We start from the raw sequence: 21,847 nt of genomic DNA, 5'->3' as shown, positions 1-21,847 counted from the left end.
AAGGGCTCTTGCTGCCAAGTCTGATGGCCTGCATTTGAATCCCTGCAGCTACACAGTGGTAGAGACAAGGGACTTCATAAAGTTGCCCCAACCTCCAAGCACACGCCATGGGGCCCATGTGTCCACACATATACATACACACAGAGAGATATCTTTTAGGTTTTTTTTAAGGACTAATAAAGAAGCTGCTGTTTTCAAGAGAAATATTATCATCACCTTTGCTTTGCCACATCTGACCAGAGTCCCCATGAAGGCAATGTTACTTCTTGATGCAAGATCTCCATTAGTAGCAGCTGGCTGAGGAGCTGTCACCTTAGAACAAGGAGTTGTCTCTCCTGTCAAGCTGGACTCATCAATGGAAAGATCCACAGCCTTGGAAAACAAATGTTGCATAAGTTTAATTTACAGTACATTTCACATTGCAGGAGTTCATGACCGTCCAATCTTCACACTCCAGCCATTAGCTACTTCTTGCTTTATATCCATTACGTTAGGAGAGCAGATCAGTATAACCATGTACGTTAAATGAAGTCAACAAAGTCTGACACACAAAACAAAGAATGCTTACCCTAAAGAAAGGTTAGCATAAAATTCAAAATACAACTAAACAGTTGTCACTACAGCTAAGCGCTATAGCTAAGAACCCAATTTTCCTAACAAAACATTATTGCTTAGTTTTGTCATGTCTTAAAGTGTTCACCTTTTTAAGCACAGAAAATGCCATATAAGGTAAAGAAAATGCCACTTATGTGATCTAGATCTGTTTCTGAAAGCAAAGCCCATAAAAGAGTATTTTCCAAGTGTAGGGAGCAAATGAAGCCCTAGGTGAATGCTGTACTGTGTGTGTGTGTGTGTGTGTGTGTGTGTGTGTGTGTGTGTGTGTGTGTGTGTGTGTGTGTTGCTGACACAAGCCCAGACACAAGCCTCAGCAAAGCCTCTTACTTCCCCTTCACCCTGGGAGGATCTGAATGTAAGCCAGAAACCACATATCAAGTCAGGCATGGTGGCATGGGTTTGTAATGCCAGGGCTAGGAAGTGCAGACAGGAGCCTAGGGCCCACTGGCCAGCAACCATACACTACTCTGAGCTCAGGATCCAGTGCGATGCCTTGTCTCACAAAACAAAGTGGACAGCACCTGAGGAATAAGACCCAAGCTGGTCTTGTGCCTCCAAAGGCACCTACATAGGCACCCACACATACACAAATATTTAAGGACATTTGAAGTTATGTTTATCCCTTAGTAAATGCTATAAATTGCTGATTTTCTGACTCAAATCCTTAAACAAGAAAAAGATGCCTGCAATTTGAATAAGTAGAATTTTTAAAACATGCCTACTATCTGCAATCATCCAGAGATGGTTATACCATCCCACGAAAACACAGTTAAGAAACATGGCCTTGGGGACTGGAGAGATTGTTTAGCAGTTAGGAGCACTGGTTGTTCTTCCAAAAGAACCAGGTTTGATCCTCAGTAAAGAAGGGTTTCTCTGTATAGCCTTGGCTATCCTGGAACTCTGTAGACCAGGCTGGCCTCGAACTCACAGTACTGGAATTAAAGGCTTGCCCAGCTGTTATGGCTATTCTTGGTTGTCAACTTCACTACACTGGAGCACTTCCTCCATGAAAATGACAATGCTTTGACCTTACTGGAGCACTTATTCTGGCTACAAATCTGCCTTTCCTGCACATAATGCATCTGCCAAAATCACCACAGATAGAGAGAATGCCTTATCCACCATAATACTGAATTCCATTACTGTATTGCTTCTGACCAAGTAACTCACTTCTCAGCGCAAGGAATGAAGGCTCATGATCCACTGGTCCTATTATGCTTCCTACCACCCTTCAAGCACCTGGCCTGATAGAAAAACAGAACGGCCTTTTGGAGACACAATTACATCGCCAACTAGGGGGCAGGGCAAGGTTCTCCAGAGGCCGGCAGTATATGTTTTGAATCAGTGTCCAATATATGGTATGATTTCTCCCCGAGCCAGGATCCAAGGTCCAGAAATCAAGGGGTGAGAAAGAGAAGACGTCTACTCACTATCACCCCTAGTGGCTCACTAGGAAACCTTCTGCTTCCTGTTCCCACCAAGGGGCAGTCTGAACTTCCAGTTCAATGGAATGTTTGCTGTGACTCTTGGCAGGAGCACTCTCCCCTCTGGAAGCAAATCTTCTAGGCATGACCACTAAGAATATAACAGGGGTGTGATAGCTATTCTGGGTTATCAACTTGACAATATCTGGAATTAACTAATACCCAAAGTGCTGGACACACCCGTGAGGAATGTAATTCTTGATTAGAATGTTTTTCTTTTCTAATCCAGGTCTTTGAGGTGAGAAAATCCACCTTTAATCTGGACCACCCCTTCTGCTGGCAGTCTATATAAAGGACATGGAAGAAGGAAGCTTGCTCTCTCACTGCCTGATAGCTCTTGCCCTTGCACTTACTAGCACGTCCACTGGCATTACAGCCTCTTCCTTGGAATTCCAGTACATACTGAAAGCCAGTGGAGAATCCAGCATCACAGACTGAACAACTACTGGATGGATTCTTGGACCTTCCACTGGTAGACAGTCATTGTCGGACTAGCTGGACCAGAGCCTGTAAGCCAGTCTAATAAATTTCACGTGTAGATGTGTGTGTGTGTATATGTGTGTGTGTGTGTGTGTGTGTGTGTGTGTGTGTGTAGAATATACAAATACTCATTCTAAAAGTTCTGTTCCTCTAGAGAACCCTGACTAATAAATATGCATAGCCATTCCATGCATTGGCTGGTGCTCACAGAGGCCACCAGAGAGCATCGGATCCCCATAACTGGAGTTGCTGATAGTTGTGAGTCAATATGTGATTGCTGGGAATCAAACCTAAGTGCTCTTAACCACTAAGCCATCTCTCCAGCCAACAATTTAGTTCTTTATGTAAAAATTAAAAAGTACCTCCATCTCACTGGTAAACTTGTTTTTCCCTTTAATAAATAGTGAATATATGCATACTAAAGAATTATTTTATGGTTCTTTGCGGTTTATTATCTGTTAATGTTTGATTTAAAGACATATTTTATATACCTACATTTGAAGTCACAGAGAAATTTCTCAGACAAAGAAGTCATGAGTGGCGGGATCTAGAAATATATTCCCCCAGACAGCAGCAGGCTGCAGTAACATAAACAGCAAGATGCTTCAAGTGTAAGTGGATTGAATTTACTATGTGTATATCCATAAAATAGAAAAATATATGGCAATAAAAATAGATGAAGTACCTGAAAACTTGTTAAGTGAAACAGACAAAAAAAAAAACAAAAGAAAAAAAAAAAACTATGTATTACATGACTCTATTTAAATTAAGAAATGTGTAGAATAACAAACATACTTTAGTGTCAAAAAATCAGTAGCAGTCAGAAGTAAGAACGCAGTGAATGCTAAAAGACAAGAGTTTTCTCTAGAAAGTTATGAAACTGTACTAGACTGTGGAAATGGTCACATAGCTCTGAATAGACTAAAATCCACTAAGTGTTACACTTCAACTGTGCATATCATATGTGAATTGTATCTCTAAAACACTAAAGCCAAGTGTGGTAGCTTCAAGCCTATAATACATGGAGGAAGAAGGGGGACAACCTGATCTACATTGTAAGAGCCAGACTGATGAACATTTAAAGAACCTATACTCTTTAAAGATCTATATTCAAAAGAACCTGTCTCAAAAATATAAACCCTGGATTTTCAGTGAATCTGCAATGAGGTGGTGAAGCAGCAAGTCTGGCAGGAGCTGGTTGCATGTACAGAATCTTGAGCCACCCGACCGTGACCCAGGTGACCTCTATGCATCGCCAGGGGATGGTAGAGAACTCTGTCGCCACGGAGAAGTAAGACTCAGTAAAAAACATACTTCCAGTTTTTACTTTGCTCCTTTCTAAGATTGCAATCTGATACTCGTGTGATGCTGGGCAGTGTAGTAAGCCAGAGCTCAGTCCTGTCAGTCCTGTGAGTGAGCAGTCAATATAGTACACTGTGTGTCCTAAGCCTCAAGAGATTAGGTACATGCAATTACTTTTGAGTGTTCCCAAGGGGTGACACTTCATACTGATCTGTGTTCACACATAACTGGATTCATCTCTTTCTGTTTTCTACAGTACCTAACTCAGATGTTCATAAATGCAAACAAATTGACTAAGTGGAAACCTCCAAAGACTGTAATCTATTAAGAGGATAGGAAGGAGCATATTTATGCTGGTCACTACTTCAGTCAGAATACTAAACATTTCAAATAAACTATGTGTTAGTCATTAAAACTGCAAAACCTTCAATTGATCAATATCCACGTGCCCTCAACTTACTTCAAATAAGCGTAAGTCCGCAGGAACTCTGTCCCCCACAGAGAGGCAAACCGTGTCACCTGGAACCAAGTCTCGGGCAAGTGTATGCTCTAATTTTCCTTCACGCACACTGCAGCATTAACAGAAATTATCACAGTAAGAAAACAATACTATTTCTCTTTAAAATTACTTTTAATTTCAGTGACTCTGTCTTAAGAAAAACACTGTTACTTCCAAAGAGATAAGTTAAACATAAAAATTAAGAGGCTGGGCTAGAAAGATGGCACCGTGGTTAAAAAGCACACATTGCTCAAGTGTCGTTGGTTCCCAAGCACTCACAGCAAATGACTCACAACTGCCTACCATTCCAGCACAAGAGAATCCAACACTTCCTGCCTCCTCAAGAAACTGCACTCACATGTACACACCACACACATTAATTTTAAATAACTTAAAAATTAATCTTTAAAGACAAAATTTTAAAAAGCTAGGCATCATGACATAGTAAGACCTGTCATTTAAAAAAAAAAAAAAGCACAGGTAAGGGGGTAATGGAGAGAGGGAATCATTGGCAAAGCTGATTAGCTATTCTAACATGAACATTGAGGCTATCTTCAGATGTATTTCATCACACTGCTTTCATCATTTACCTACAGTGTTCAGCATACAATCACTCCTACACACTAGAAAGTACCTATGGGTAAAGCACTTAAGCACAAGCAAGCCAAACTGCACATAGTAGAGGCATCAGCGACATCCCTGCCCGCCTACAGGAAGACAGGAAGCAGAAAGAACGAGAAACCCCACAAGTTCCCAGGAGCGCCAGGATACATGGTGGTCAAGAGACTCTGCTCAAACATTGTAGAAGGTGAATACCAGCATCTGAAGTAATTCTCTGACCTTCCCAAGTGCATCACGGCCCGTGCATGCCTACACTCACACACACACACAAACATGCACACACTCATACACACATTTACTCTAAAGCCTGTTGAATAAAGCTGTATCAAAAACATCAATGGTAGGATGTTTGCTACACTGATTTTGTCGTATTCAATAGTCTTTTCTTTATATTAAAACAAAGCTGGAACAACAATGCTTACAGTGCTAGTCACATTCAACTTCTATTTTTTAAGGTATAGAAATCTCTTTCAAGTGAAAGGATCATACCAATGGCATTCTGGTGGCACAAGTTTACTCAGTTCTTCTAGAGACTTTTCTGAACGATATTCCTATTTAAACAAAAAGTAAAATTTAGTATTAACAAAAACAAAGTAATTCAAATATATATAGTACTTTCAGAGAAAAACATTAACTTAAATTATTGCTTAAAAGTTTCTCCCAATTCATATCTTGATTTATTTATCTCTATATTCCTAATCCATAAAAACTTGTCCCTAAATTATAGTAATCAAATAATTATGAAATTTAAATATTCCCAATTACACATAAAAGTCAATATGCAAATCTAAGATTGTTTAGAAGAAAATGAAAGCCAATTATTACATCCAAAGAGTACAATAAAAGTTAAGATAATTGAGTCTCATTTTTAAGTTAATTTTACATTTGGTGTTTAGTGACCAGGGAAGTCAAAATAATAACTATATGTAATGTTTGCTTTGAGGACCTAAGCCCACACTAACTACACCAGTTTGGTTGGAAACAACAACATGGTTGAACTATTCTGACACTCACTTCTCCTTCACCTGAATCACATTCTGAGAGGCCCTCTGGTGCTGTTCTGCAATCACATGTAACTGACAGCTATGGCTCAAAAACATCCTCCCCCTCACTGTGCTACTTAATCTATTCCCCACTGGCAGTTGCTTCATATGGTGCCTGGCTATTCTTGTCTATGATATGCACACTCATCTTTTGGTCTAAAGTTAAAGTGTGAGGGACAAAAGCGGGAATGAAAGGCACGGAGTCTTGAAGTATCTGTCATGGTAGTACTCGCCAAATCTACCCATCATCAACTACTTCAAATGACAATGCAAAGCTATGCAAGTTGTCTCAGAACTACATCGATCACCACTGAGACAAATGTTAGCAAAATCTAAACTATAGAAAATTATTAGACATTCTTCTAAATACACCAACCATATTGAAGAATTTGGAAGTTTTATACAAAAATTCTGTGTGAGTAGAAAACTAAGCAAGTGTAGTCTCTATAAGTAGTCAAACCCCAGCTTCCAGTGTTTATCTTTGCAAAGTGACCATAAGAGCTATCACTGATAATATAACAATACGGAAGCGCCAGAGGTCTGAAGGGCTGGCAGAAGGAAAAGGATCTGAAGAACGGTATCTGATTCATTTTCAAAATAGTTTGTTGCTTTCTTAGACATGTTTGAGGAAAGGGGTCAAATCTGTATTTAAATATATATATACATACTTATTAATTTAAAATGGAGGTTTTTGTAACGTTTTGAGGCTTTTTTTTTTTTTAATTCCCCATCTACTATGAAGGTAAAATGTCCCATAGGCTCCTGTGTTTGGATACCTGGTCCCCAGATGGAGGTAGAGCGTCACTGGAGGAAGTGGGGTCACTAAAGCTAGCCTCCGAGTTTTATATTCTAACCCACTTGCTGCCAGCTCTCAGCTCCATAACTGCAAATTTGAACTCAAGTGGCCACTTCAAGATCCAGCCTCCTGCCACCACACCTTTCCTAAATGCAACGCTTTTTTCCTCAAGTTACTTCTTATCAGGTAATGGGGTCACAGCAATGAGAAAAGTAGCTAATGCCACATTAAATAAAACTACCACTGAGACATCAGCAACAGATCCCAGCTACATTTAAAATACTAATACACTACATGTAAAACTCCATATTGACTATGTTAAAACACAAACCCTGTGGGGTTTTGGTTTTTTTGTTTTGTTTTTTTCTTCAAGATAGGGTTTCTCTGTGTAGTGTTGGCTATCCTGGACTCATTTTACAGACCAGGCTGGCCTCGAACTCACAGAGATCCACCTGCCTCTGCTTCCCTGAGTGCTGGAATTACAGGCATGCGCCACCGCACCTGGCTTCTGTGAGGTATTTTGAGGATAGGAGCTTTTTATTTTCCAAAAAGAGCGAGCTGCTAGTGTTTTTTACACAATGGTAATACCTATATGGAATCTTGCATACATCTGATATATTAGTGAAGATCTAGGAGGGAGTTGCTTGCCATAATGTCGGGTGAGAGGTTATGAGAGGGTTCCAGTAACTGCTCCAGTACAGATCACATCAGTCACTTGGCAGGATGAGTAACTTGCTTGGATGATGCACAGCCTGGAAGGGCTTATACTACATTTTCCAGCTCCAGCAGCACAAAGGCAACACTGCTATAGGAAGATGACCAACCCCTGCCCCTTCAACACTGAACAAGGACACTGGTGGTCGACTGAAGGAGCTCATAAATTTGCAAATCATCAGACTCCGGCTACCTTTCTACACTCAGTTATTATAGAACTAGTAACCTGTTGTGTCAGGGACTGCTTTTAGACACCAGCACAGTGACAGAAGTCACCAAAAAAAAAAAATTATACATGATGTAAGAATAATTACAGTCACTGTCTTAAGGATCAGAGCATAGACCTCAGGACACACAGCACTACATTCTCCCTACACTAGATTATGCCTTCTACTCTTATTAGCCATATCCAAAGTGAGACCTGACGATATATGGAAATTTCTAAAATATACAGAAGTTTCAAACATTTCAATAAGTATAAAACAAGCGTATAAAACTAAGTCTATGTTTTTATTCTTACACTTGTTACCCTGACACCATGTCTGGTATATTTTGATCCCTTTCGTCTCTATCCACTCCTTTTTTCCTTTTCCTCTTCTTTATTCAATAGTTTTAACAGAAGGACCATGTTAGCCTTAAACTGACACTCCTTCAGCCTCCACTTGAGTGCTGAGAAAGAAATCATGGCACCATTTCCAGATCAGTCAGAACAATCTTTTTAAAAGAGACTTCTTACCATGTTTCATTGGCTATTTGAACGGCTATACATACAGGAAGTATGATCACCCCTTCTGAGGAAATTAAGAACTTTTGAAAGGGGAGTAAGGGATTACCAATAATGAAAAAATAACTTTAACTAGCAAGTAAGGCTGATGATGTGAGGACATAACTAAGAGAACTAAGAGAAGTCAGTTGAAATAATCTACAATGGTATCTAATAAACTGCCCATTCAACTTCCTACTTATTTTTTGTTTTGTTCATCTAGACTTAGCCCTAATAGGTACTGGCCCAATTTTATAACTGGAAAAATTCTTTAAGCTTAATGGTAGATTATACTGTTGAGGTTTTTGTTTCCATCTGTTTCAATCACAAAAAGTAGCCTATGTTCATCTCACTACCTAAATCACAGCAGTGCCTTCCTCTCATAAACCCACTCAGAGGGCTATTATCTGAAATTTTTTTAAAATAATAAATTATTAAGATACACACTGCCGCCCAATAATAATAAGTCCAGATTATCTTACATAAGTCACTTTAATTTGTTTTTAAGGAATCAAGAAATATACCTCTCTTATCTTGGCAAAACAAATTACTCACCTGAACAAAGGCCACGGTGACGACAATAAGTATTGCCTAAAAAACAAAGAGCCTTTTAAATCAGACACTGACAAGAAATAACTTTTAGCCACACTGTATTTCTCCAGCTGTGCAGTCCCACAAGAATGGAATTTAACACTAAAGCTAGTGAGAGAAGAAATCAATTGCCTGAGGGCCTAAGGGAGAAGAGCATGAGCTCAGACCGCTAACCATCCCCACGACAGCTTCCAAACTTGCTGAATCCACCCAAGCCTTCCCAAAGGAAGGACCAGCTTTTGTTTATGTGGGTAGCATCTGCTATAGGACACACATTTTAATTATTCCTTTAATTTTAATTCCTACATACTAACTGGTAAAAATAATTTAAAAATCCAATACATGTTAACATAGTTTTTTATGGAAAAAAAACTTAACTGGAGGGGGGGAAAGTGACCATTTTTCCCCCTGAGTTGATTTGTTGAATACATGATAGGCAAAGACTCACTGCAGAGCTAAACTTCAGTCACATTTTTTCTACAGAAAGCTAGGATCCAATTGGTGTGTTTTTATGCAAAATCAGCATAATATAGGAATTTTTCAATCAACTCTGAGGAAAAATATCAAGCCTCAGACCAAAAAAAATTTTAAAGGGAAGAAATATTTGCCTTTCAAGAATACAAACCTTTTTATCTAACACACTAAAACTCAATAAACATCACTTAAATTATTATTAGTCAAAACATTTTCACTTACAATGTAAAACTTTATCAATGAACTTTTTATAATCTGTTGCATTAAAATCTATTATCAGCTGGGCACAATGGCACACATCGTTAATTCCAGCACTTGGGAGATACAGGAGGGCAGGTCTCTGTCAGTTCAAGGCCAGCCTATTCTACAAAGAGAATCCAGGAGCCAGGGTTACTTAGAGAAACCCTGTCTCAAAAAGCCAAAAGTAAATAAATAAATAAAATCTACTATCTACCTATTATTTTTCAATTGAATCCATTGACCTATCTTTTTTCTGCTGAAATTTGAGGAAAACACTGGTTCATCTAATTATTCAAATGCAAATGCTGACATATTTGCTAAGTGTAAAACTTGCTAAAAATCACTACTAATGTCATCAGGGTTTAAACATTGGGAAGCTAATCTAAAGTTTATGGTAGTACATAAAATGTATAGTAACTTGAATTATGACTTGAAAACCTATTCTTATCACATTACTCTTTAAAGTAAAAGGCTGGTTCACCTCACAACTGCTCTTCCTTGAGAAAACTACTAAACCTCAATCTATACATGCTTCCCATTCCTCACAGACTACTAAAAACATAAGACATTCAAGGGCCAGAATTTTATAAAATTTATTTTATTCCTCTACCAAGAACATCCCAGATACATGAGGAAGGGTTTTCTTCACTACGTTGCCCATAATACTCTGGGGCTTGTTATCCCCCTACCTCTACCTCCCAAGCAGCATAGGTAGTAACTGCTGTAACTGTCTAAAAAGAACAACAAAGGGAAAAAATGACTATTGATACAGCTTAAAGCCACTTTCAATTGTGCTAAAGCTCTAACTCTTTGAAGCATCATGTTTGCCATTAACACAAAGAGTAAGAAAATTTCAGTGTCAAATAAAGTTTTGACATTAAAGATTCCCTGAATAATTACTATTAGTCAAAACATTTTCAACTGAAAAGCCACAGAAATTTTTATTTAACTAGAAAATTATACAGCATTTCTTATCTGTGAGACTGACTGCACAAGCCTTAATCACAGCTATCTGGGAAGCTAACACAACAGCACAGATGAGCCCAGGAGGGAAAGACCAGCCTGCATAACAAAATTAAGACCTCCATCTCAAACCAGAACTAAAGAAAATCCTACAACTAAAGGTGGATTTAACTTTTTAAAATCTAATTCATTTTGATTCACATTAATTTCCAAAGTAAAAACCAAACTCAATTCATACAATTAACCAACAGATTAAAATTTAAAAAAATAAAAGCCTTTCTTACCACAGTGATACTGACAGCATCATCAAACTGATGCATTAAAACACTGATGACTGCAGAAGCCAGAAGCAGCATAATAAGTGGATTTTTAAACTAGAAGGTAAAAACAAACAATTCAACACTCTTATATGAATGGCAATTCTGCTTTATCTCAACAAAGACTTTTAAAAAGGACATCATTATAAATTATAAAGAGTCTATATGTGGCATATTTTCAATCAACAAAAAGTTGAGCTCATGCTTAAAAGCTACATAACTGTTCCTTTTCAGAGAAAGAAAGTTAAACATCAATCTAGAAAAGAAGGCACACACAGCCCCACCATCATAAAGCTTTAGTTCTGATGCTTTATAGACAACCACATGTTCAAAGCTTTGCTCTTTAGCTGACCAAGCCTTCATTAGGAAGGCTGAGAGCCACTGCTGACAAGTATCTATTTATTTAACATACCAAACTCTCCTAGTTAAAACTAGCCACAGAATCATCCTACATTTTACACTAATGTAAACTAATTGTTTTTTTTTAATTAATTTATTCATATTACATCTTGATTGTTAGCCCTTCCCCTGTTTCCTCCCATTCCTCCCTCCCTCCCACTTCCCCCCTTCTCCCCTCCCCTATGTCTGTGATTGAGGGAGACTTCTTCCCCCTATGTATGCTCTAAGATTATTGAGTCTCTTCTTGGTAACTTGCTATCCTTCTTCTGAGTGCCACCAGGCCTCCCCATCCAGGGGACATGGTCAGAAAAGGGGCACCAGAGTTCACGTGAGAATCAGATCTCACTCTCCACTCAACAGTGGAGAATATCGTGTTCGTCGGCTAGGTCTTGGTAGGGGTTCGAAGTTTACTGCCTATTTCTCCTTGGCTGGTGCCTTAGTTTGAGGAGGACCCCAGGACCCAGATCTGCCTGTCATAAAGTTCTTCTTGTAGGTTTCCAGGACCCTGTGGGTCCTGTTATTTCCCCATTCTTCCATGCTACTCTCGCCTAAAGTCTCAATAGGATGTCCTCTCCTCTGACCCACTTTCTTGGTAAGTAAGGTTTTTCATGGGACGTATCCCTTGGACTAGTGTTTTGATATAAGTGAGTATATACCGTTTGTCTCTTTTTGCTTCTGGGTGAACTCACTCATTATGATAATTTCTAGGTCAATCCATTTGTCCACAAATTTCGGGAATTCCTTGTTTTTAATAGCTGAGTAATACTCCATAGTGTAAATGTACCATAGTTTCTTAGTCCATTCTTCTACTGAGGGACACTTAGGCTGTTTCCATGTTCTGGCTATTGTGTATAAAGCAGCTATGAACATGGTTGAGCATATGTCCCTGTTGTGTGTTCGAGCATTTTCTGGGTATATTCCAAGGAGTGGGATAGCTGGGTCTTGAGGAAGCCCTATTCCCATTTTTCTGAGAAAACTAATTGTTAACATAAAATTTTAAGCTATAGTAAGCCTTTGCTAAAACTTAAGATAAAAGTAATTATGAATGGCCATAATCTACTGTGAGCTTACTATTTCCTGAGGTCATCACCAATGGAGGCAAATGGAAACCATAGAGTTGATAAGAAAGTAACCATGTTTTCTGGCAAATAAGACAACTGGGCATATAAGACGACCCAACTTTTCCAGTTAAAATATAGAGTTTGGAATATACTTGCCATATAACACTACCCCTCTTCCAACGCACACCGTGTGCAGCAGACTCGGGCCTGTGTCTATCTGCAGGCCGGGCACAGACAGCCAGTGCCAGCCTACATGCCCCTTTTTGGCATGCTCCACATTCAGCCTGGTATGTGCAGCTTGCTCCTCCCTGCTTCATACTCCAGCTGCAGCACCCCCCCCACACACACACACACTATATGCACCAGACAAATGAAGCAAGGGGAAGCATGCTGCAGTTAAGTACCTGGCATAGAAGATGACCGACGACGACGACGACGACGACGACGACGATGCGCGCGCACACACACACACACCCACACACACTTGAGTTGTCTTATACGCCAGAAAATACATTAAGTATAGCTTTTGCCCTGTCAGTATAGTTTATGCCGTCAGTTAGGATATAATTATGCATTTAATAATTTCCTAAGCTGGCCAAGATTGCCTTCAACAACATCTGCCTCCTGTAACTAGGAAGCCTAAGCTCAGCATCCACCACTGCTTGCTGACAGCCCAGCAGTAAGACAATGCTGCCCCCTGCAAGTTATACTTTTCATCAGCCTTTCACCTAAAATCAAATGAAGAGTCAGAACTAAAACTTTAGAAATTTTAACTTGACATGTAAATTTTTAAAGAAGAAAAAAAGACATACATTGTGAGACAAGTATTTCCTTTCTCTGGAAAGAAAGCTCAGTAGATTCACAACTGTAAAAGTCAAAGTAAGTTATACAACAGAGATACGGGGGAAGCAGCGGACCTGAGAAATATACTTCTTCCATAGTGGTTCATCTTCACTGATATCAAACTCATTCCAGCCATGGAAGGCTCGTCGATGACTAACTTCAGACTTGTTTAAGCCATTCTGAAGATCAGCCTATTAAATTGTACATTAAGTCATTTCAATGTTAGTCAGAGAGCAAACAGAGAAAACACAGAATATGGTGACATCAAAAGGAGCTTTTTTAATGTATACAAATATTCTGCCTGTGTGTACATTTATTTTGTGTATCACATGCTTACACTGCCTAAGGCCAGAAGAAGACACTGGTTCCACTGAACTGGAGGTTCAGACATTGTGAGCCACTAAGTGGGTGTAAGGGAACTGAACCTGGGTCCTCTGCAAGAACAGGAAGTGACCGTAACCACTGGGCTATCTCAGCAGCCTCTAACAATAATAGAAAGTTTCCCAGAGGTTTTGTATGGGACCCACATCCACAGTCAGAAAGATTAACTATAAAGGGACAAGGAAAAGCTTTCTGGAACAATAAAAATCTTCTATATTTTAGCAAGCATGGTGGCTCATACAATACTAGCAGTCAGAAGGTGGAGGCAGGAGAATTATCTTTCATTGGAAGCCAACCTGAGATACACAGAGAGTTCCACACCACCAGCCTAAGCTACAGGGGAAGATCCTGTCTACAAAAAAATTAAAACTCTATATGTTATTAGTGGTAGTCACATTTGTCAAACGGAGAATTTACTTTTATTTTGTTGAAAGGGCATGTCAAACTGTCTCTTAAATACTTATTTATATCCACAGACTAGTGCTGTTGTCAGACTTGATCTTCTCCTTACCACATACGGCAGTAAATGAAGACTTTCATAGCTAGTCAAAGTCCTCCTGAGCACAACTGACTTCTGAGTGCTTAGCATTAAACGGGACACCCAAAATCACCCCTGCCAAGGAGGCTTAGAGGGGAAGGGAAGAACATACGAGCCAAACGAGGAGCAGAGGGCCAACAAATACCATCTTATGGCTATGGCATAGCTACTGTCTTATAAACATGACATGGCCATAGCACTCATGAAGTCACTATAGCTGTAGCCGCCTGCTCAGGGCCTGAGCAGCACTGAGTCAGTAAATATGCAGTCTCAAATCAGGGAGGGGTTCATGGAGCTCCACCTACCAAAGGAGCTAATGTGCTACAGCCACTCGTGAGCTGGTCATGTTCTACTGTACAGTGCCACACCCAGGCCCACTCAACCAGTCCTAGCTAAGCCCTGTGGGCCACCCAGAAAAACCACAGTCATGGAAGTGGGATGGGGACCTGGTGGGAGGAAGGCCTGGGCTGGTGACTAAGAGGATAAAGGGATATGTGTGGCGAGAATGTATTATATCGATGTATAAAATTATCAAAGATTAACTTTTTATAAAAGCACATCTCAGGAAGCAACAAGTTAGTTTTTCTTTTTCTGTGGAGAAAAGAAATAATAAAAGTAGGCCATAATTTTAATAAGTTTTAATTATTTTTTCTAAAATTATTGTTTCTAAAAGAATATCCAGTGAGCTACAAATTCTCTTCTTGTTTTATGAGCTTATTAAACCTGAGGCTGAGATGTTTTTTGTTTTGTTTTGCTCCTGTATATTATTGTATCAGAATAGAAATTGGCGTCTTAGGTTACTCAAAATAATAAAGCTAACACAAACTTGTTCTTGGGACATGACAAGAGCATCAAAGTTTAAGTTGCTATTATGATTTTAACAGTCATAAAAAAATGAAATTACACATTCCAGAAATGGCTAATATCTCTGGCCAGCAACTTGGTAAAAGTTAAGGAGTCAAGCTTTCTAATATTAAATTTAAATTTAATTTAATTTAATTTGTTAAAATAATTTGTTTTAAAGCTAAGTATAAAATAAAATTTTCTCAAAAATGGATACCAATGTTTTTGAAACAACAACTAAAATGGCTGAAAATTAACAATGTTCTATTCTTCATGTTTGATTAGACTGTACTTTTTAAAACTAGAAAGAGAATAAAATAAAATTACATAACTAATAGCTCCTTGTAACCCCGAGCTTGTACTTAGTTTTCACATTACCTTAGAAAATCTAGTTAAATTTTAAAAAAAGAAAAGAAAAAAAAATCTAACATCACTTATGTTGCTAATTGAATTACTTACTTTTCTAACCCAACTGGTAAACAATGCAGGCAGATGCTGGCCACACTGCTCATCTTGGGCCCAGCTACCACACAGCTATTTAAGCATATTTAAATTAAATGCAGTTTCTCCACAACTCCACCCACATTTCCTGTCATGTCATCGTGCTTAAGTGGGGCTGTTATGCTGGACAACATACACCAGTATTTTCTATCACTGATGAAAACCGGTTTAATCTACATGGCTGCTTTCCACTTCCCCTCCTCCTCGCCGACCACTTACTTGGAGAATGCCTGCAACCTCACTGACTGGTAATTCACTTGCTTTCTTTGATGTCAATACAGGAATCATTGTCTCATTTTCACCATTAGGTAGTTTTTGAAAACGTGCAACCTGGGATTAAAAACAAAGGAAAATGATTTGAACTAGAATGTAATCCAGAATAATACAGGAAAATGAAAATTTACAGCAATTTATGCTCCACTTAAGAAAGTCTACTCAGACCAATTATGAATCTCTAAGACAACTTAATACTAACAATTTTATTGAAAACAAATTTCAAAACCATCGGCACCCGTTAATACCAGGTTTTATACAAACTCTTCAAATTATGTTTTTTAAAGATGCAGTTTCTCCACCAACATAAGACTCAAAAATCAAACAGATGCTTTTCTCTCAGATTCTGATGACTATGCACAATCATAATCCTATAAAGTCATTATGTTAATTCGAGGAACAAGAGCTCTAAGCTTCCTGCACTTTAACTGTTCCCGTGTTCACTTCTCTTTTGGGGACACCTGGCTACACCTGCAAACACTTCGACAGTGAGCAAGACTAAAAAGTAATTCTCACACCAGGAGAAAACCAAGAGATCAGACAAGCCGAGGGGACACAGGTTAGTAAGTCACAGAAATGGCAGCAATGATGATGGCTATTCCATACAGTTTTATAAACATGTGTCAGTAGTGTTCACCATGATTCTAGAAGGAAATGTCCAATTCAGATTTGCCTTTGGTCCTGAGCCGAGATTCCTCACAGACACAGCTCTGAAAGTAAAGAGTTACAGGCTCCTCACTACTGAGAAAAGCATCCTTTGCCAGATACCCGAGTCACCCTGGTGAAATAATACTGAAACTAAGACATCCCTGCTCCTGCTAACACATGGGTTTGTAAGCTGAAATTATCCATATTTTCAGGACAGATAATTTCCTAAATTTTCTAAGTAACCATTCTTTCAGACAACAAATGAGACCAGTAAATAATTCACAATTCTACTACTACTAAGGAGTATAGTGGACTACTTACTACTTACTACATATGTATAAAAATTCTCTTGATTTAGTACAAACAAAACCAAAAGAACAAGAAAACAGCAGGGGCATAGGACTATTCCATTAACATGATCATGCTCTGGAGCAGAATACTTACTCCCTAATCTTAGTTATTAAAAAGCACTACTAAATTTTATATATTGCAAAGCAAATAGTAATATTTTACATTTGTAATAAAGAAACATTAGTGACAAAATTATGAGGACATTTTAAAGTACCTTACTCTCATGCAAAGCCTTTAAACTGTTTTGTAGCATATTGTTTTCATACAACTAAGAAATTTAAAGAGATTAAATTTGAGAATTTCCTAGAACCACTGAAATGCTAGCTTTCAAATTCATAAAACAAACTAACAGAGGGGCCTTTACTGAACCATCTCCAGGTAAATATGGAGAAAATGTAATGAGAAACAAACTTATTGCTATTTTACCTTGTAAGATCACACACAAAAAAATTTTAAAGATCAGTTGTGTTTAACATAGCAATGAGAGTAATATAATCTTTGACTTCTAAAATTGCTGAACCTTAGCATATTTGTATATAAATTAGAAACAGGAGTGCCTAAACAGAGTTGACTAATTCAACAACGATAGCACGTGATCCACCAGTACCAAGGAATCACAGATAGCGGGCTGGAAAAACAGCTTAATACAGTGCTTACCACTCAAGCTGACGACCTGTGTTCAATTGCCAGAACCCAGAGAAGCCGGGTGAAGCAATGCACACTTATGATGCACGACGAGGGAGGTGGAAAGGCAGATTCCTAGAGACAGCCATCCTAGTGCAAGTGGTGAGTTCAAGACCAATGAGACACCCTGCCTCACAGCCAAGGTAGCCTGCATCCGAAGCTGACCTCTGCCCTCCAAACATCATGCACACACACACATGCACACACACAAAGAATGCATATGGCTGTTTTTCTCCTACAAATTACTAAATTATTATATGTACTTAGTCACTTGTATAATTAACTCAAGTATGTCAATATAGAACTTTAATTACTTATCAAAATAAGTTAGATTTACAACAATGTTTCAGTTAAAGTATGTATTTCTATCATTAAGCTACTAGCTAGAAGTATAGTTCAGAAGTAAAGTGATGCTGACGCTTAACATACTTAAGACTCTGGGTTAGATCTAGCATGAAAAAAGTATTGACAAGTGCTAACTCCAGCATTCAATGAGCCTTATTCAAAAATTTCAAGTAATCTTTTGGCAAATGGTGCATATAAAGGGTCTACATTTGAGCGCACTTTATGCAAAACCCTTCAAGGGCATTCAATTGGCTGAAACCTACTGGGAGGTGGTGGCTCACACCTTTAATCCCAGCACTCGGGAGGCAGAAGCAGGTGGATCTCTATGAGTTCCAGGCCAGCCTGGTCTACAAAGCAAGTCCAGGACAGTCCAGGCTACACAGAGAAATCCTGTCTCGAAACACACACACACACACACACACACACACACACACACACACACACACACACACACAAAAGAGCTGAACCCCAACAAAGGATAAGACAGTAAGGGGATGTGATGACAACTCTCTATGCAACCACATCTACTGTCTCAAGTGTGTTCACAGTGGAGGGAGAACCCAACAACTAGAAAGCAAGCCATCCAAGTCCTGGCCAGAATGCTGGACAGAGTTTCCCCGCCATCACCCCACTGAGTCCTCACTGAGGCAGACAGCAGCTGCAGCTGAGCTGGGAATGAGACAATGAGCAGCACGGCAGGCAGGGGCCTCCATGAATGAAGGTGAGCTGCCCATTGGGAGGGAGCTGTCTCTAAAAGCCTGCTTACCCTAGCCCTGAATAGAGGCAGCACTAAGAACAGAGAGGAAAACAGATGCCAGCCCGAAGAGGAACTACCTGAGGGAATTCACTAAGGAAAGACAGCAGCAGCTCCTCTGATGTCCATGAAGAGCTGGCATCCTGTGCAGCACAAGTGCAGGTGGAGAAGGCAGCCGCGGGTTTCTTAAGAATGAGACCCATGTCAGAAGAACAGAAAGAGCTTTATTGTGTCCCACAACAACACAGCATGGCATGTGAACCTGTGTGCCTCAGATAACAGCTGTCCTCTGGTGGTCTGAGTGCCCGGTTCTCTCTTCACAGGGCAAAACTATCACATTTCAGGTGCAGTCACAGTAATTTCTATGCAGGTCCCATCTTCCTCCCCCAGGAGAAAGCTGCTCTCTCTGTTTATACGGTTTCAAAAATAAATCTCTGAGACCATTTCCCTTCAACCTGAAATTTCCTGTCAAAGTAAACTTACTCCATCTGTTTCCAACCAGATCCACTTTCCACGCTAATTCTGCGAACCTCAAGTACAAAAGAGGAAAATGCTGACCCCGCTTTAGGATCAAGAATGAAGGTGATGGGCAGAACAATCTAATCTGGAAAGTAAGCAGCCTTTAAGGATATCCTTATGGTTTTGGTCACATCTCTACATATTTGTGCTTGTATTTATATCCACCATACATGCCTGTTTAATGGTTTCAATTTCTTTTTGTCAATGACACAAGAAATACTGAGTAATCAGACTCAGGTATAAATGCATTCAGGCATTTACTAAGCTTTTCATAATAAGAAACAGGGAACGAACAGATAAGATGCAGAAGCATAAGATAAATCTGGGCTGGAGGTAAGTCCCCACGATGCACAAGCTTGTTTTGTGAGTCTGGACATGCAATCAGCTGCTTATCCATGCATGCATGTATATCTTAACATTCCTGGGAAATCCTAGTCTCCTGGTTTCAGCCTACTCTAAGGGACAGGTTTTTCAGACTTTTGTTTGAGACAAGGTCTCTCTCTATGTAGATCAGGCTGGCCTCAAACTCAAGAGATCCCCATGCCTCTGCCTCCCGAGTGCTGGGATTAAAGGTGTGTGACACATCCAACAACAAGCAGATTTAAAGGGTAAAGCAGTACATTGGCAATGCTAACTTTGTCTATATAAGGGGTTAATATACAAGTGAGAACCATCTCACTATCCCATATATTAATGCAAACTGAGTCTAAGACACATATTTAATGCATTATGATCTTCCAGCCAGTCAGGGAACTTCCTAAAAGAAACCTCTGTCTTCATTTGAGGAATTTTATTATCAGTGTTTTAATGTTTGTTCTTCTAAGCATTTGCCTTACTTCACTCCAAAAACACTGTAAGTGGACACAGGCCATTCAAAATTACATCCTAACATTTACTGCACTAGAGTAAGTGGTTTGCAGGAACAGACCATGTTTTTCTACTACAAGAAAGAAAGTAGTAGCCTTCTAGTTGTTAGAAGTGGAAACTAGATTTCTAAAGGAGAGGAGGGAGCCACATCTGTGTTAAGAGTTTCTACGGGATTGACAGAATAATTATAATTTCCCTAACTGTAGAAAGATAGAATGTTGCAGATACAGGCCCAGTTAGCTTGGGCTACATTAGGCCTATTAATAGCTATTTTTGCCCACCTCTGCTTCTCATTTAACATCTTAACTACCAGGGAAATCCTTTAAGAATGAACTGACAAGGTGTTAATTTCCACCAGCCCAAAGGCTAAGCCTGTCATCAAACAGGACTAACAGGATACACTAATAATGTAGATAAGAAGTGGTACAATACAAATTAAGACCACAGTAAGATATGACTCTAAAGTACTAGAATCCACTAGAATAGTTCAAGTCAAAAGAACAGAGGGGGGAAAACACAATGCTGGTGAAACGCAGAGGTGTGGCTGTTAAGTGTACAGCGATTACAGGAACAGTTCAACAGCTGTTGCATATTACTCTTCCGTTATTAAGCAAGCATTTGATCTTTCTTAGTTAAGTGAAAAGTTATTTCATCCTTTAAAGTCTGAATGGTTTATTTAGGTTTAATTTTGAGATACAAAATATAAAAAGATCAAGTTCATCTGAAGGTAAATGCATCTTAAGAGATTTCGTGGCTGCCATATGGTATTAAGTAAGTCAACTGGCTACATCAGGGCTGTCAAACATGCTTAACTACCATTTGGTCTTAAGCGCATCCTGACGGCTAGAGGGCAGAGGTACCCTCTAGTGGTAGGGCCTGTTTTGCAACTGAGGCTCTGGTTTTAATCTCCACTGGGGGTGGAGGGGTGGGCTGAGCTTCAATTTACCTTCAATTCCCTCCTCAAGAGCCTTCCATTTTGTAAATCACTAACTCTTGCTACCAATTAGACCTTTTACAAACAAAAGCCCACAGGCACAACCACTCCTTCCATGATCTACATCCCACAAAGGTGAATTAACTCAAGAGAAAAGTCAAGTAATCACAACACACAAACACACGAACACACAAGCACACAGACTCCAAAACTTCAGAACTTTTCAAATATTTATAATGTGTAAATCATTGATTTACACGTTGGTCCTGTACGCATTAGACTCCTTCAGAGTTCCACTGAAGTCAGATTTTCATTTTATAAAGAGTCAAGAATTTGTTTTTTTATGGTAAGCAGTGCTAAATGCCAGTTTCTAACTAATATATACCAGAATCTATGGACTGAACTGAGCCCCTAAAATTCACACTGTAATCACAACCCTAGCACAATCCAACAAAGTGATGGGATTTAGAGAGCCCCCTTTAGGAAGTTAAACAGGTTCTGAGAACAATGCCTTCATGGGAGGTTAACTGTCTGACAAAGAGACAGGGAAAGCTTCTTCTCCCTTACCCACCACGTAAGGAGATGAGCAGCGAGCCCTCCTCCTGGAACTACATGACACAGCACCTCCTGACCCGGCTCCTCTCATCCTCCGGAGCCTAGAGCTCCGCAGCATTCTATTACAACAACATAAATTGACTAAGATATGAATGGGTCTTACATGGTTTTTGTAAACATAACTATGCAGCCACCACCTCCAGAAAGCATAAATCATTAGGTCTGGAGTGAAACCAAAAGATATTTTTTAAAATTCCTAATGTTGAGTCTAACGTGCAGCCAAAGTTAATAATCACTGACTTGAATGTGAAAGGGGTATATTATAGACAGAAGGGGAAATAAAAAAAAAAAAAAGAAAGCCAGGGTGACAGCAGGTCCAAGCAAGAACTGAAGTTCACAGTGATTTCCAGAAACCAAGCAGACTTAATTTAAAAAGCAACTGTTTTGCT

The 21,847-nt window shown here is 39.3% G+C and overlaps 1 protein-coding gene across 6 annotated transcripts in view; it reads right to left on the bottom strand.

Annotated features, from left to right (window-relative positions):
• ATP2C1 (ATPase secretory pathway Ca2+ transporting 1) overlaps positions 1 to 21,847 on the bottom strand; it is a 116,470-nt gene that overhangs the window by 40,761 nt on the left and 53,862 nt on the right. For 4 of the 6 annotated variants that reach the window (XM_084754371.1, XM_084754372.1, XM_084754373.1 and 1 more), the window contains 7 exons: positions 15,688 to 15,798; positions 13,280 to 13,396; positions 10,870 to 10,959; positions 8,873 to 8,908; positions 5,491 to 5,552; positions 4,342 to 4,450; positions 217 to 372 (listed from right to left, as the gene is read on the bottom strand). In XM_084754371.1, the coding sequence (XP_084610497.1) occupies positions 217 to 372; positions 4,342 to 4,450; positions 5,491 to 5,552; positions 8,873 to 8,908; positions 10,870 to 10,959; positions 13,280 to 13,396; positions 15,688 to 15,798 (681 nt within the window). Of the gene's footprint in view, positions 1 to 216; positions 373 to 4,341; positions 4,451 to 5,490; positions 5,553 to 8,872; positions 8,909 to 10,869; positions 10,960 to 13,279; positions 13,397 to 15,687; positions 15,799 to 16,378; positions 16,452 to 21,847 lie in introns of all 6 variants that reach the window. The other 2 variants (XM_084754374.1, XM_084754375.1) reach the window with 1 other exon arrangement.

The sequence above is a fragment of the Acomys minous genome (assembly GCF_964271855.1).
Source record: "Acomys minous genome assembly, chromosome: 13".
Taxonomy (NCBI): domain Eukaryota; kingdom Metazoa; phylum Chordata; class Mammalia; order Rodentia; family Muridae; genus Acomys; species Acomys minous.
Note: the sequence above shows the minus strand (reverse complement) of the source record. Positions and strands in the feature narration are given on the sequence as shown.